Source organism: Podarcis erhardii, assembly GCF_964252035.2.
Source record: "Podarcis erhardii genome assembly, chromosome: 17".
NCBI classification, from domain to species: Eukaryota; Metazoa; Chordata; class Lepidosauria; order Squamata; family Lacertidae; genus Podarcis; species Podarcis erhardii.
The window spans coordinates 12,913,323-12,930,652 of NC_138515.1; the positions used below are offsets into that span (position 1 = coordinate 12,913,323).

Consider the following 17,330-nt stretch of genomic DNA (forward strand, 5'->3'; position numbering starts at 1 on the left):
AAAAGCCCTGGCTCTGGTTGAGGCCAGCCTAACCTCCCTGTGGCCCAGGATCTCCAAGATGTTTTTGTTTGAAGACCGTAAGGTCCTCTGTGGGACATACCAGGAGAGACGGTCCCGTAGGTATGAGGGTCCTAGGCCGTATAGGGCTTTAAAGGTTAAAACCAGCACCTTAAACCTGATCCTGTACTCCACCGGGAGCCAGTACAGCTGGTATAGCACCGGGTGAATGTGATCCTGCAGCGAGGACCCCGTAAGGAGTCTCGCCGTGGCATTCTGCACCCACTGGAGTTTCTGGGTCAGTCTCAAGGGCAGCCCCAAATACCCATTTTCTGGGAATCGCAGGTGGGCAGAGTGCTGTTGAGCTCATGACCAGCTTGCATGCATTTCGTCTGCCATTGTGGGAACAGGAGGCTGGACAGACTGGACATTGGCCTGACCCAGCAGACTCTTCTTTTGTCTTTATGACATGGTGAGAAGGTGGACAGGCATTGACAGTCAGAGTAATAATAATAAATAATAATATATTTTTTATTTCTACCCCGCCCTTCCCGGTTCAGAAAACCGGGCTCAGGGTGGCTAACAACAAATTTAAAACACTTAATTGATGCAACAAAAACCAGCTTAAAATACAGTATAAAATGTGAACAACAATAATTTCCGAATTCAAAAAACAATTTGGGGGGAAATCCATCCAATAAACATTAGATGATCACCAGGGCTAGCTGGCTAAATTAGTCCTATTTGGGAAAGTGAGGAGACCAGGGGAGAATTAGCTGTGGGATCCCAGAGCGGGTAATCTTCATAAAAAGAGAAGGGGGAGGGAAGGAAGGGGAATAAAAGATCAGGCTAAGTTCAAATTGAAAGCCAGGTGGAATAACTCTGTCTTATGGGCCCTGTGGAAGGAAGTTCAATTCTGCAGGGCCCTGGTCTCATGGGACAGAGCATTCCACTAGGTCGGAGCCATCACTGAGAAGGCCCTGGCCCTGGTGGAGAAGGCAATGGCTTGGTTCCTAACATCCACTCTCTTTATGGTACAGAATTTTGCTGAAATGGCAGGGCTCTACCGCCTCCTCTGTAGCCCTCAAAATCCATTCCCAAGTCTTGGGAAACAGGAAGGCACTGGGCACAAGGCACTTAAGGAGGAAGAGAGAACAGACAAATACCAGGCTCCTCTTGTCCTAGCTGAAGCACCTTCCACTCATACAAGAGCATTTTAAGAACTAAGGCAAAAGGATATGACAGTGTCGGGTGTCTTTTCTTTTCACTGTATAAAGGAGCCCTGAATGTTGAGATTCTGGTAAACATGAGGAAGTGAGACTTTGCTGAAAAGGGGAAAGCAGAACAGCCTTCTATGTAGATTAGGATGTTCCTTGCACTGATGTACATTCAAGAAGTATGGCAACAAAGGCTAGTGAATTCCTCACCTTAGATTCAGTGTCCATGCATCAGTAATGACAAAGCTCTTAAAACCATCTATATACGTCATACTTTGCACAGAGAATATCTCTCCTACACATCATTTCCTACTCTGCTGTTGTTTTTCGATAAAAGCCCATCTGAAGCAGCATTGGAATAAAGTGAGTGAGCTCTTAATCAACATGCACTCTGATTCCCAAAGAAGGACAATTACCTGGGTTAGGTTGAAGGTATTCTGTTGTCCTGGCCATTATTTCCATCACAGCCCTGCTGGTGACATCTACTTTCTGCAATTAGAAGACGAAGAAGAAGATATAAAAGGGAGAGAGGAAACACCCAATGAGGATGGATAATCCAATACTTTTTGTTTTCTGTACTTATTCTTCCATCATTCTTCATTATATGTGGTAGATGACACAAATGTGCTAGTTGTGTCAATAGCAACTACAGATTAACAGACCCAACACACTGCTGTTCTCCCCTAATATGTTACTGGGTATGTGGCAAAATCCTATGCCTGCCATGATAGAAAATCTATAATGCTGCAGACTCTGCCTCATGCAACAACCTCCTTAATGAGCCAGAACAGGGACAGAAACCATCAAGAGCCTATAGAAACCACTGGTTCCGATAGCCACTACAGACACCTGGCACAGGTGAGCCCGCTTCCTGATTTCACCTGGCCCCAGTTTCTGGGAGGGCGAGAGCTGCTACTCACTCATCCTCTGGCAGTACCTTGCTTTTTCTTGCAGAGAAGATCAAGGAAGTCACTCCCTGACTGTTTTCCTTCCTTGTTCTCTCTTTTGTTGACATCTCCTGCCTGCAGTTGGGAAGGAGAAGAGTAGGGAAAAGCAACCATTGTCAGACAGGACAAGAAAGGAAAACTGGGGAGCAATTGTCTACTTCCATCCTTAAAAATAAAAGCAAGGCACCTATTAGTTGGTTAGTGAGCAGCTGAAGCCTTTTACTCACCAAGACCACAAGGGGGATCTCCGACTTTGAGTGTCAGGCATCAAAGATGTCAAGACAGAGAGTCATCTACAGGCTCTGGGAGGCTTCTATGTATGCCTCATCGAGAGGTGAACATATGACTCAAGCCTTCCTTTCAGAGAAGCTACGGCTCAATAAGCTATTACCAGTCTTCTGGGCTCTAGATATTCTCAATATTCTACTCTGAATATTCTACAGTGTATCTCCTAAAATGGAACCATTATGGTAAACAATGCTATAGCAGGAAAACTGAGTCACATTTTGAAGCGGGGGGAGAGTTCTGGAGATTATTCAGCCCCATTCACTGGTATTAAAACACCTGATAAGGTTAAGTGTGAATACATTGAAGAGATGTGGCACCTTGAGGCCAAAATGGCATCCCTTCCCCATTCCACAAATGGAAGCTCATCAGACATGCAGTGGAATCTTAATTGGAAGCACGAGCAATGAGACAGTGCCTCCACTGCACCCAAAAGTAGGAGGCTGGCTTAGAGACTGCAGAGCAGGTTGTGTGTTACACACACAAAGCTCTGTCTTGCAACACCTCTGCCTAACTATTGCCTGAGGTGGCCACATCACTCTGCAGAACAGTAGGGCTGGCCGTGCTCCCAAACCCAGCAGAACACTGCAAACTTATGCAGAAACCTGAAAATAGTCCTCTTGTATTTGCTCAGCTACCATCATTGACCAAATATCTACCCCACTCTTTTCACGTACATCTGCATTGTTATGTACACAGATACCTGCTTATATTGTTAATCTCCTTTCCATGCCCTCGTTTCATTTGTTCACCCACCTGCTTTGTTGTTTATACGACAGTAAGCACTTTGAGGGCCGGGGAATAATTAAAGTTTATTATGTGTCATTACAATGCTTAGCACAGTGAAGTACTGGCCTAATTGAGGTCTCAGAGCAACATAAAATCAAAAGGCTGGAATAATAAAGGCAGTGAAGGAAGCCTAGGAAGTAGCAGGTCTAATAACACCAGGTCTGAAATGCAGATTCTTGAATGCAATGGCCTTTCCATCGCTTTATTGCAATTATATCCTGTCCTTCCTCCACACAGCTCAGAGTGGTCTGCATGTGGTTCTGTGTCACCCATTTTATCCTTACAACAATTTGGTGAGGTGGGTTAGGCTGAGAGACAATAACTGATCCCAGGTTCATGGCTGAGTGGAGAATTGAAGCAAGGTCTTCACAGTCTCATACTCTTAACTACCACACCCCATTGGCTCTACAAAGAATGAATGGGAGCAAGGAGGAAATTTTTGGCTTGCTGCATATTCTTGGCCACTTACCTGTTTCAATCAGGACAAGAACTGCCCTTAATTTAATAAGTTCAACATTTTCAACATTACAGTGGTGCCCCGCAAGACGAACGCCTCGCAAGACGGAAAACCCGCTAGACGAAAGGGTTTTCTGTTTTGGAGGCGCTTCGCTAAACGAATTTCTCTATGGGGTTACTTCGCAAGACGAAAAAATCTTGCGAGTTCCCGCGGGGTTTTTTCGCTTTTTTTCGCCCTTTCCTATGCCGCTAAGCCGCTTATCAGCTGTTCCGCTGATAAGCCGCTTAACAGCTGATCGCTAAAAGCCGCTAAACCGCTAATAGCGCTAATCCGCTAAGCTGTCAATGGGCTTGCTTCGCAAGACGAAAAAACCGCTATACGAAGAGTCTCACGGAACGGATTAATTTCGTCTTGCGAGGCACCACTGTACTATGAAGCTTCCCAAAGGGGCCTTTCCTCCCAATTCAAGGAGCAATTTCCAACAGGAGCACAGCAGGGGTGGAAAGGGTTAAGCTCCTCTTCCCTGCCTGCTGAAATTCTGCCAATTATCAGTCATTTGTCCCTCCCGACCTGAAGCTGCTATTTGCATTCTGAAAACGTGCATATGAGATGCAAGCATACATTTAATATCACATCTTTGGGCCTGGAGTAGCAGTTACATTTAGGGTTTTCAGAGCCTCCTCTTTTCTCCTCTATCATACGTGCAAATCTGTTATGTAAAGGTAAAGGTAAAGGGACCCCTGACCATAGGTCCAGTCGTGGCCGACTCTGGGGTTGTGGCGCTCATCTCGCTTTACTGGCTGAGGGAGCCGGCGTACAGCTTCTGGGTCATGTGGCCAGCATGACTAAGCCGCTTCTGGCAAATGAGAGCAGCGCACGGAAACGCCGTTTACCTTCCTGCCGGAGTGGTACCTATTTATCTACTTGCACTTTGATCTGCTTTCAAACTGCTAGGTTGGCAGGAGCAGGGACCAAGCAATGGGAGCTCACCCCGTGGCGGGGATTCGAACCGCCGACCTTCTGATCAGCAAGCCCTAGGCTCTGTGGTTTAACCCACAGTACCACCCGCATCCCTAATCTGTTATGTAGTTTTAAGGAAATAGGTATATATATATTTTAACAAACTATTGAATATTTTCAGTCTTTTTTAAAGTGGGACCTAGATGGGGAGATCCAGTATCACACCAAGGGACATGAAATTATCCCTCTTCCACCCCTCTCCCCGGAATATTTTCCTTGCCTTCTGCACCAGAATTTCCTCACTGCTGTTGCGATGCCACCCTCCCACAATGCTTTGAATGACTGGATGGGGCTAATGACAGACCCTGGAAGCAGGTCTCCAAAATCACCACTGCAAGACACAGGCAAAACCTGCCTCCTAGTGATCATGAACAAGCAACCCTTTTATTAGGAACAGTTGGTGTCATTCTGCTAGAATATTGGGACAACCCACTGGTACAGCCCGAGCGCACCTGGCCTACTTGTTCCTTTGCAGGAGAAAGCATTTATAGATGTCTCGTTGCCTTTGCCACTTCCTCCTCCCTTCCATGTTTCTGGCACAGGTGTTTATCAGAGCAAACACAGACCTAGTAATCTTCCTTCATTGCAGTGAACATTCAACACCCCACTAATCATTAAAACAGCATGTAGATGTCCAAAGAAAATAGAACAAGCATATGCAAGGATCTAGCTTTCGTCTGGCTGCCCATCTTCCGCTTTCAGGTTATCATTCAATTCTCTGCTTTTATCCATTTTCCCTAATGAGTCATGGGCTTAAAGCACAAAGCAAAAGTAGATCAACACAAATTTCATTGGAAGGCAAAATAAGTGGACGTTGTTGAAGCTGCTGAAAATTGGGCTCCAATCCAGACGTTGTCTGTTCACATCAAAAGTAGCATCCAGCCCTTTCAACGGGGCTCAGATCAGCATCATGTTGTGGATGGGAATGTGTAGAAGCACATTTATACTTGCAACTGCCATGGGTATGGAAGAAAGACCAGAGGCCATGCGAAATATTCGGTCTCTCCTGCCAGATTGGGACACTGGAGCTTTCTCTCTTAATCCTTTTATTCACCTGTGATATGGCGGCATATGACAAGATAAAAGTAATAGTCTCTTCCGAATTCAGCGGTAATAAGAAACTGGGTATCATTTGAATACCTGATTTCCTACACAGTGTGCTAATTGTTCTATCATAACTAGGTCCAACATTTGATTAAAGCCATCGACGTCAATTAGTAGTAGGGGTTTAAAACCTCTATATATGTCCCATTCATTTCAATGGGGCTTATCCCTAGGTAGGTACGAGATTGCCGCCTGAATTACTAGCAATGCAGTCCTATGCATGCCTGTTCCGAGGTTAAGTCCTTTTTGAATTCAGTGGGGTTAAATCCCAGGTTAAGTAGGTCTTGGTTTTCCTCCTTGCAATGGTTGGAATCCACACTCGGCGATGCAGCTCACTGGACTAAGCACAGTCTCTCAGTCTGACCTCCCTCACGGGTTTGTTGTGAGGAGGTGGGCAGAACATGGGGAGGGGGTGCATAAATGTTAATAACAAAAAAAATGAAGTCAACTATCATTGGTTCCCAGTATGTTTCCAAGCACAATTCAAAGTGTTGGTGTTGACCTTTAAAGCCCTAAACGGCCTCGGCACAGTACACCTGAAGGAGCATCTCCACCCCCATTGTTCTGCCTGGACACTGAGGTCCAGTGCCGAGGGCCTCTGGTGGTTCCCTCACTGCAAGAAGCAAAGCTACAGGGAACCAGGCAGAGGGCCTTCTCGGTAGTGGCGCCCACCCTGTGGAACGCCTTCCCACCAGATGTCAAAGAGATAAATAACTACCTAACATTCATAAGACATCTGAAGGCAGCCCTGTTCAGAGAAGTTTTTTATGTGTGACATTTTAATGTATTTTTAATCTTTGTTGGAAGCCACCCAAAGTGGCTAGGGAAACCCAGCCAGATGGGCAGGGTACAAATAATATATTATTATTACTATTGTTGTTGTTTGTTGTTGTTGTTGTTATTAAAAAGCAGAGTTGGTTTCCAGATGGAGCACGCACAAATCACAACAAGCACCATCTTAAAAGAGATACCCTCCCCTGCTAAAATGGTGCCTGTCATTTGTGGCTTTGTAAAAGCTTGTACTTAAAAAAACTTTTCAAAAAATTAAATCTGCCCCTTGAAATCTGCTGCCCGTGCAATCAATTAATCAGCGGCACATTTTTAAAATAACATTCAAAAGGTTTTTAATCAATTGTTCCAAATGATTAATTAACTATACATTTTGGCCCTAATTGCAATGGTGCTTTAATAATTTTTTTCCCAAGTAAAACATGTCAGTGTCTGTGCATATGGTTTGGGCTACGTTAGATCTACAACCACATGCCTGTTGATAAAGAGAGCTTCCTAAACATCACTTCAAACAGACATGAACCGGGATAAGCTTTGAATTGCAGCATCGCCATGTAAGCTTACTCTTCTGGTTCTCGTGTCAAGATAATTCTTTGGATTCCTTTTATGGTGAAGCATAAACCAGATTTCCTTTCCTCTCTCCAAATGATTTTAATTTCTCCTTGCACATGCTCAAGCTCACACAATGCGTGTACAGGTTTGCAATGACAGTTTGTCCTACTTGATGACTGTATTACTCCTTACTTATAAAGAGAGCATCAAAACCACATGGTCTTGGTGGGCTGCTACCAAACACTTGTCTTGTAAGCAGTAGCCTGTCTAGCCAGAAAAAGATGTCATGGGAAATCTCCAAATGTGTAAACGCTGCCCAGCCATACATGAAGAATCCTACATTAATTGAATTAGGATCTGCCCACCTGTTATTTTTATTTCTTGGCTGAAAATAGAGAGAAGTAAATCAGGCATTGCTGAAATAATAGGAAAGATGTAATAGCAGTCTTTCAGACTTACCCTTTCCATTTCCTTGAAATCCTCATCTAGCTTGGTTCCTTCTGCTCCTCCAACCTTCTCACTCACTTTCTGCAGACAAAGAAAAGCAAAACAAGATAAATCCAGGTGAAACTGGTAAGCCAGAAGGAGCTTTGATTTGAGACTTTAATTGCCAGTGTAGAATGCCTTTCCTTGAAGGAAGCAAGGATGGAGTGATGTTTTAAATTATTATTTATATGCCACCATTTATCAAAAGGTCCAAGGGTGGTGTACAACTTTAAAAACACATTACAGAACATGATAGAAACATAATAAAAAGCATACTGACAGCCAGCCTAATAATAAAGTAATTATTATAACAGCAGTCCTCCCCCCCCCTTTCACAGGCCGTAGGTTATTTAATAGCCATAGGCCTGGGTAAAGTGGAATGTTTTTGCCTGGTGCCTAAAGACATGTAATGATGGTGCCAGGCGAGCCTCTCTGGGGTGAGCATTCCACAACTGGAGAGCCACCACAGAAAAGGCCCCGTTCTCTTGTTGCCACCCTCCAAACCTCTCTGGGAGGGAGGGACATAGAGAAGGGCCTCAGGTGACAAGTCAGTTCAGGTCCAGGTCAGTTCATATGAGGAGAGGCAATCTTTAAGGTATTGAGGTCCTGAGCCATGTAAGGCTTTATAGGTCCATACCCGAACTTTGAATTGCACCTGGAAACTAATTGGCAGCCAGTACAGTTGTGCCAGGATTGGTGACGGTGACTGTTCTTAAGCATCGTGATTTTGTTTGCAAGCCAGAAATACACTTTTGTCACCATCAGGCTTAATAATCAACAAAGTCTGGATATCTTCCTGTAAAGGATTTATGCAAGGCAAGGAAAAAAGCATGAGGTTTCAAAAGGCATTCTATGCATGAAATCCACACTCACAATGGATTTCAAGGAAGACTTCCAAAGAGGGAGATAGTGTATACTGGGCTTCTTTAGACAATCTAATTATATCACTTGATGACATGGAGCTGGACCAGAATGGCTCTAAAAGCAGAGCATCAAGGTGATCTGAATCAGACCATTTTAGCTGAAGAAGTTGATGCTGAATTTTTCCAAAAAACAACAACCCCCACACACCTTAAAATGGTAAATACTGAGTAATGATGGTCTAACTTAAGAGTTTATGGACATTTTGCAGATATCTGAGTCCCTCATCTTTCACTTCTGCTTAATTCTATCCTGGATGGAGGTGTTATCCCTGCTTCTTGGAAGCAATCCAGACACGTTGTTGCGCCCAAACCAGATAAGGACCCTCAATCAATGAACTTGTACAGCCTGTTCATGTTGATAAATCATGATGTATAGATCTTTTTTGGCAGCAACGTTAAGTGAGAAAACCATTTTCTTGATAATGATGACTAACAAGATTTAATCAGTTCATTCTGAAATGCGTAAATAATGGTCTTTATGCCCATTCAGCAATTCAGTCAAGAAGGCACTGAATGTGGTCTACCATGGTGCCCCCCAAACTAAATCCTAAATGCTTCTAATCCAATTAGACACCTTCAAGCTTTTGAGCAGTTTGAATGGAACTTCCTTCTAAGATTACTTTGGAGATAGTTTTTTTTTTTAGCAGTTATTGCCCAGCTATATTCACCTCAAGTCTGCCTGCACAGGGGGAATAAATCAAGGGTGTTCACTATCAGCTCTTCTTTCCTGAATAGTTATAGAAACATTTGCAGAATCAGGACGTACTAATCTGAAAGTGAGATGTGTTACAGTCAATGGTAAATCTTGTTGGAGTTGGTATGCTACTTCCTTCTGTAATTTGAGAGGTGTCCTGCCAGAAACATACTGAATAGGCTACTGGCTTAGAGATTTATTTGCCAAGTCAGAAACATTGTGCCTAAGCATCTCTCTTAAAACACAGAAAGAACAACAGGAATTATCAAGCCTTAAATTGCAGCTAAAAATGTTTAGAACTGATTATTATGATTTGAAACAGCTTAAGAGGCAAAACTTTGACTCCCCCCCCCAATAAAACAGGATATTCAAAATTGGAGACTGTTAAAACTTTTCTTGGTTAAGAAAGATTGCAGTGCTTAAAATGATGGCTATTCCCACGTTTTCTTTCCTGCTACCGGTTTAGTTTGCAGAATGCTTTGCACATGGAAACAAAGTCAAGGTTAAGAGCAGGATTTAGCATCATTATAATGCATCTCAGTCAAAACAACTATTTGCAATAGCTAGAAATGAAAAATTAATCCTGTGGGTGTCAATTCCAGCTACTTTCCTATGTAATCTATTCTTTTTGCCAATGAAATGGATTATATTTAACAATATACATAACGCCTTCCCCTGATGTCTATTATTATTATTATCATCATCATCATCACTACTACTACTCAGCCTTGTCCCCTGACATGGACTCAGTGCAGGTTACAGATAAAATAATAACAGCTAAAAACGTAGAAAAAATGCAATGATTTAAAAAAATGATTCTATTAAATCTCTGCCTCCTCCTCCTCATCTCTCTCTCCCTCTCTCTCTCTCCCCCCCCTCAAAAACAAACAAATAATTATAATAAAAACCAGCATGGCACCAGCCCTTTCACGGAAAGCAGCCAGTTCCCCAAAGTCTGTTGGAATAAGAAGGTCTTCACCTGCCAGTGGAAGGACAGCAAGGAGGGAGCCAGTCTGGCTTCTCCAGGGAGAGAGTTCCAAGGTCTGGGAGCAGCTACCAAGAAGGCCCTGTCCTGCATCCCTACCAAGCGTATCTGTGAAGGTGGCGGGGTGAGAGAAGTGCCTCCCACAAAGATCTCAGAACCTGGGCAGGTTCATAAGGGGGAATATGGTCTTTCAGATAGCTTGGACCTAACCTGTAAAGGGCTTTATAAGTCATAACCAGCGCTTTGAATTGTGCCTGGAAACAGGCCTGAATGGAGGATGGAGAGATCTCTGTTGTAGAAACACCTGATTTTTGCACAGTTCGTGTAACCCCTACTGTATAAAGGTAAGAGTTCCTCTATTGTTCCACTCACCTTTGTGGTCTTTCTGACTGCAAAAGGTTTTCCCATCCCTGTACCATCCCATATCCATATCCATATGCACTCATCATGTTTTTTTCTCACTCTTGCAAATAGAAATACACACAGAGAGAACGGTGTTAATCCTCTACGCTAATGGGTGACATTTGCCACGCAATTACCTAGAAGGAATACAAATGATTTCTTATTGCTCGGGCTTTATCTCTCATATTGAAATTGAAAAGCTAAATGAGACCACCGCCAGGTGACAAAAGCTCTGCTTGAAATCGGAGTGTGAGGAATTAAGACGCCCTGAGAATGGGTTATGACAGTCAGGGTTGGCTTGCTGCTGCTTGATGTGAAGCATAATAGTTGCATAAATATATGTGTCAGGGAACTGCCATCGGCTCAGGGGCGAGAGGGGAAAAGCCGGATGGATTACAGAGAGCCCCCAAAGATCGTGGGAAGCAGCACCACCTCAGCGGAGGAGAGTAACCACACCTCCAGTGGAGAGGAGCTTCAGGGCTCGGAGGAGGCGAGGTGGTGCCAGGACACCTTGCCTGGGCAAAGCGGGGAGGAGAGAGGTCCTCCATTGCCCACGACCTCCCTGCGCAGTAGGCTTCCGTGCCGAGAGGGGAGGCACAGACTGGGCATCAAGAAACTACTCTGCTGGGGAAGCTTTAAGGACCACCCGCTCACAGATTCTGCCAGTGAATGAGCCAGCCACGGAATAGTGGTGCTCTGCATGGTGAAGGGTTTTTGGCAAGAATAACGAGGCTTTACAGCTGACCAGGGAGGCATTTGCCTGATCGCTCTCGAGTAACCCCCTGATATCCTTACAATATGGCTTTATTAAATGCCAATCCACATCTTCGCTTTTCTCTGCAACTGTGGCAAGGCCTGTTGCAAAGAAGAAGGTGCTTTCAGCCCTGAAGAGCTGTCTTGCTAAGGGTGAGCAATATGTGGCAGATGGAGAGGAGAATTCCGCAGTTCTAGATACCAGCACCAGTTTCCCTGGGATGAATTTAAGGCTGTTTGGATCTGGAGTGCCCCATGTCTGAATAAACATAAACCTCACGAAATAAAAAAAATCAAAAAATTTGTCCAGTAACACCTTAGAGACCAACTAAGTTTGTTCTGGGCATAAGCTTTCATGTGCATGCACACCTCTTCAGATACATTGAAACAGAAGTCACCAGACCCTTATATATAGTGGGAGGGGTTTCTCAGAAGGGTAGTACAGTGGTATCTTGGGTTAAGAACTTAATTCGTTCTGGAGGTCCGTTCTTAACCTGAAACTGTTCTTAACCTGAGGTACCACTTTAGCTAATGGGGCCTCCCACTGCCGCCGTGCCGCTGGAGCACGATTTCTGTTCTCATGCTGAAGCAAAGTTCTTAACCCGAGGTATTATTTCTGGGTTAGCGGAGTCTGTAACCTGAAGTGTCTGTAACCCGAGGTACCACTGTAGGAGATGGGTGATTGACTCAATGGGTACCAGTAGTCGTTAACAGTCGTCAACAGGTTTACCATACCCATTGAGTCAATCACCCTTCTCCTACTACCCTCCTGAGAAAAACCCCACCCCACCCTCCCACTATATATAAGGGTCTGGTGACTTCTGTTTCAGTTTATCTGAAGAGGTGTTCATGCACAAGAAAGCTTAGACCCAGAACAAACTTAGTTGATCTCTAAGGTGCTACTGGACAAATTTTTTATTTATTTCAACTGTGTCAGACCAACACGGCTACCTACCTGAATCTATAAACCTCACGGTCATCTGTAGTACTGCAGGAGGAAGAAAGGGCAGCTTCTTGTGGGCAGCACAGTGTAGGGGTTGTCTACCTAGCATCTTTGCATCCCAAGTGGCAGAAAAATAGCTGCCCAGCCCCACTGCAGGCCACCCCCAGCTGACCAGCATCTTGTTCCTTCTCTTTCCCATGCTAACCAAGAACAAGGCAAGAATTGTAATGGTTGGCAATCTACTGAAGGGAGAATTGGAGGGCAGGGAGAGAGAAGAGTCCTGCAGTATCGTACAGGAGAATAACCTGAAAACTAAATGTTCTTTATTAAACTTGGAGCACAGCCAGAGTAACCAACGCTTGATCACATCAACCCTGAAGCAACATCCTTGACAACTTCAGTGGTTTATCATTTATTTACTTATTTTAAAACACAGTGTTGTTCTAAGCACCTCGACAACTAAAGAGGAGACCGGTGAAGGGAATGGCATTCCAAGGACTTTTAACACATGAAGGTGACCGTAACTAATCTATCGCTACTCCTATGACAAAAGAGGGGATCAAATATAACGTGGTTTCAGTATCATCCTCTCACCCTAGTTAGAGTACCTGTCCTCAAAGAGCAGTTTAAGTGAACATTTTCATGCTTCTTCTTTTTCCAGGATAGTGTGTAACTGCAAGTTGCTTTTTAAAAATAAATACAGAAATCTGCCTTGTGTTTTGCAAAGATCTTAACTGCACATCTTCTCTTTTGAATAATTCAGGGTTCTCACATTTATTTGCTGCCTTCTTTATTGAAGCCATTTCAAATGCTGTTTTTTTTTAAGTTGTCATTCTAGAATTTTTTGCCTGTGCACCTTGAAAATGTAATTTTTAAAAATAATATTTATTAATTTTTCTCTCTTTTTAAGTACAATCAAAATAAAATTTTATCATCACATACATCTTTGCTCAATCAAAGCATCGATGGACAGACTTTGCTTGTGTGCTCAAGACATGGATTCTATAAAACATATTTTGCTCCACTGTGCGAAATATGAGCAAGCCAGGGCTGAACTGATATTACCCTTGCTGGTACCTTTCCCGGGAAAAGCAGAGGCTCACTATGACAGGTTCCTATTGGAAGACTGGACAAATGCTAGAACATTAGCAGTGGGGAAGTTTTTATCGGTGGTTGCAAGAACCAATGATCCCTATCTTTAAGTCTGAACAAAATGCTTGTTTAACCTGGAGGTAGACTGTCTGAATTGTGCATTGCTTTGTAATGATTTGTTGGGTCTCTGGACCGTAATAAAGATAGATAGATAGATGATAGATCTTATTAAAAATAAGATTCCTTCTAGCCTTGCTCAGCAGTTTAAGGCTGCACAGTCTAGTACATTCCTGTGACTCAGGCAGCAAAGAACAAGAGCAAAGGATTTGAGCCATAGCCAGTACCTAGTTTGGCAGCAACAGCCCTGCTGCGTATCCTTCCAGCCCATCGCTGCAGAGCCTCTGCTGCAGTGCTATTGCATTCCACCTAAAAGCTACACATCCACCGGGGACCAAAGGCAACGTCTGTGTGGGAGGACAGAAAGAGCAGTGGCGTGAAAGTCCCTCACGATACAGCAGATCTGCCGTGCACAAGGTCAGCAAAGCCGCAAGACAAATGATGTCAGCCAGGGACACACGGCACATCCTAAACGTAAATCAATGTTGCTAATTTCAGGGGGAAGAGATTTGCATAGCATAGCATAATGCCAAGTCAGCAACAGTTCAAGTGATAACGCAGAAAGGGGACATTCGGAATAACAAGGCTGCTTCATTTTCATTATGGAAGTATTTTTGCAATTGTTTTATGTGGACCTTAGGAGCAGCTTTTGTTTGTGTGTGTGTGTGTGTGTGTGTGTCCCCCCCCCCGGCTGCCAAATTTCTGCTCAGAAAGCCGGCTTTAGCTTCCCTGATCATCTGGCTGACAAGTTATCACTTGCTCTCCCCAGCTGGCAGCAGATATTCTGATAGCTGAATTTAACCAGAACGCACCATTCCACGCATGCAAGTACGCTCTCCCTGGGTATGAACTACTGTGGAGGCTGGTCAAGTCATCTTAGGTGGTAAAGCTAACAGAGAATTATGAGCAGTTTCTCAGCCTCCGTCTCCACCTATATTTCAGGGCTACAAGGTTTGGTAAGATCATTCTGAACATGTAGAACTTTTGAAATTTCTTGTTGCTGCTGTTTCTACATACAGAAGGTTTCTACATACAGCAATTTAGGTAGGTGAAGGTTTCTACATACAGAAGGTTTCTACATACAGACGCTTCAGGTTTCAGATTCCACTAACCCAGAAATAGTACCTCGGGTTTAAGAACTTTGCTTCAGGATGAGAACAGAAATCGTGTGGGGGCTTTGCCCTGCCAGACTTAAAGTTGTACTATGAAGCCGCAGCTTTTTGCTGGCTAAAAGACTGGCTACTTCTCGAAGACACTGACGTGTTGGACTTGGAAGGTTTTAACAATGCTTTTGGTTGGCATGCATACTTATGGTATGATAAAGTTAAGATCAATAAGGCCTTTAAGAACCATATTGTCAGGAAAGCAGTGTTTAATGTCTGGACAAAATACAAAGACTTACTGGAAAATAAAACTCCAAGGTGGCTCTCACCTCTGGAGGCTAAGGCCCTAAAAAGACCCAATATGGAGGCTAAATGGCCAAAATATTGGGAAATATTAGAAAAAGATGGAGACAATTGGAAATTGCAGAGTTTAGAGAAAATGAAGGATAAGGTGCGAGACTGGTTACATTATGCTCAGATTAAAGAAGTTTTTAAAAATGATAAAAAGTTAGGGTTCCAGGTGGAGAAATCGAAGTTAGAAACTGAATTGTTAGAACCAAAGACTAAGGTATTATCTAGAATGTATAACTTGCTGTTAAAATGGAATACACAAGACGAAATGGTTAAATCGGCTATGATAAAATGGGCACAGGACATTGGGCATAACATTATGTTTGAGGACTGGGAAAGGTTGTGGACCACTGGGCTGAACTTCACCGCATGTAATGCTCTGAAGGAAAATGTAATGAAAATGATATATAGATGGTACATGACCCCAGTTAAACTTGCCAAAATATACCATTCGTCTGATAATAAATGTTGGAAATGTAAAGAAAACGAAGGAACATTCTTTCACCTCTGGTGGACATGCCCTAAGGTGAAGGTCTTCTGGGAAATGATATATAATGAGCTGAAAAAGGTATTTAAGTATACCTTTACTAAGAAACCAGAGGCCTTCCTTCTGGGTATTGTCGGCCAGAAGGTGTTAAAGAAGGACCGAACATTCTTCATGTATGCAACAACGGCAGCAAGGATACTCATCGCAAAAAACTGGAAAACTCAAGATCTACCCACACTGGAAGAGTGGCAGATGCAACTGATGGACTATATGCAACTGGCCGAGATGACTGGCAGAATCCGTGACCTGGGAGAAGAGAAGATGGAGGAAGACTGGGAGAAATTCAAGAAGTATCTACAAAAACATTGTAATTTGGTTGAATGCTAAGAAGGATGCTAGATTATAAAAAACTGGCCACCACTAAATTAGATTTGAAATTTGATGATAAGTGAGACTAAAGAAAATATAAATTTTTTTGGAAGAAGTGCTAGATTATATTTGAATGAGTGGACATGAGATTGTAAACAAGTTGATAATTTGTTTGGAAAAAACTTTTAACGATGTAAATGGGAGCGGGAGACGTGAGGGAGCCCAAAGAAGTGATGAAATTATGTCTGTGATAGAAGTAAGACTGTTTATTATTTGTGCATTTATATTTAAAAACTTTAATAAATATTTATTAAAAAAAAAAAAAAAAGAGAACAGAAATCGTGTGGCGGCGGCAGCGGGAGGCCGCATTAGCTAAAGTGGTGCTTCACGTTAAGAACAGTTTCAGGTTAAGAATGGACCTCCAGAACAAATTAAGTACTTAACCTGAGGTACCACTGTACAGGCTTCCAGAGGAAGGAGGAAGAGCAGACACAGCCACTTCTGAGGTTTCAAATGTTGCCACGCTCTCTGCTTTTATGAGACACTGATGGCTACAAAAATGCACATATTTAGTGAATGAATCACAGTGATACATGTGTGGCCTCAATGTAACACCTTTGAGGAAAAGCAGTTGTCTGAGATCTACCACCTGCATTTAGGCTCTCACCTAGGTTGCATACACATCATGAATTCAAGCATCATTATTCCCCCCACCCTGAATCTTGGGAATGGTAGTTTGTTAAGGGTGCTAGAAATTGTAGTTCTAAGGGTGCTAGAAATTGGAGTAAATATTGGAATTATATTGCAACAAATTCATAAAGTGAACTGGCGGGGTTAGAACAATTCTATCAGCGAGTGAATTTAAGACTTAAAGATTAAAAATCAAGTACGTAACAGAGGAAAATATTTGATACTTACCAAAAGGGTGGAAGGGAGTCTAGGGCTCGGTTGAGCCCAAAACGTTGTGGTTTTGTTTTGTTTTTTGTTTTTTCCTTTTCCCCCTCTTTTTTCTTTTTGTTCTTCTTTCTTTTTTCCTTTTTGACGATTTCATTTTACTTTATTCTTTTTTATATATAGTTGGGAGAAAGGAAATGTTAGCCTATGTACCCATATTGTTATGACCTTTTGTGTATTTTTCCTTTTGATGTATATCTGTTTATGCAAAACTTTAATAAAAATGTATTTTTTTAAAAAAAGAAATTGTAGTTCTGTGATGAGCTGGATTCCTGGGAAGGAGGAAAATGCTTTAAATGCATGGAGTGTACACAGTCTTACTATTTAAAAAGGAAGCTGTATTTTATTTTGAAACAGGCACATAAAATTAGGTTGTGCATTATCTCCAAGCATCTTCAGGGAGAGAGCATGTCTAGGAAATACAATAGATTAACTGCTCAAGGGCAGAACTGAGCAGGAGAGCACTTGAAGCCATTGCAGATTGCATAAGGTGTTCAAGAATAGCCTGTTTGTT

General features: G+C 42.9%; 1 protein-coding gene across 4 annotated transcripts in view; it reads right to left on the minus strand.

Annotated features, from left to right (window-relative positions):
- Positions 1-17,330, minus strand: part of SH3GL2 (SH3 domain containing GRB2 like 2, endophilin A1) — a 90,950-nt gene that overhangs the window by 17,029 nt on the left and 56,591 nt on the right. For 2 of the 4 annotated variants that reach the window (XM_081845471.1, XM_081845470.1), the window contains 3 exons: positions 7,617-7,685; positions 2,152-2,236; positions 1,631-1,703 (listed from right to left, as the gene is read on the minus strand). In XM_081845471.1, coding sequence (XP_081701597.1) covers positions 1,631-1,703; positions 2,152-2,236; positions 7,617-7,642 — 184 coding nt within the window. In that variant the 5' untranslated portion in view covers positions 7,643-7,685. Of the gene's footprint in view, positions 1-1,630; positions 1,704-2,151; positions 2,237-2,388; positions 2,445-7,616; positions 7,686-17,330 lie in introns of those variants that run through there. The other 2 variants (XM_081845468.1, XM_081845469.1) reach the window with 2 other exon arrangements.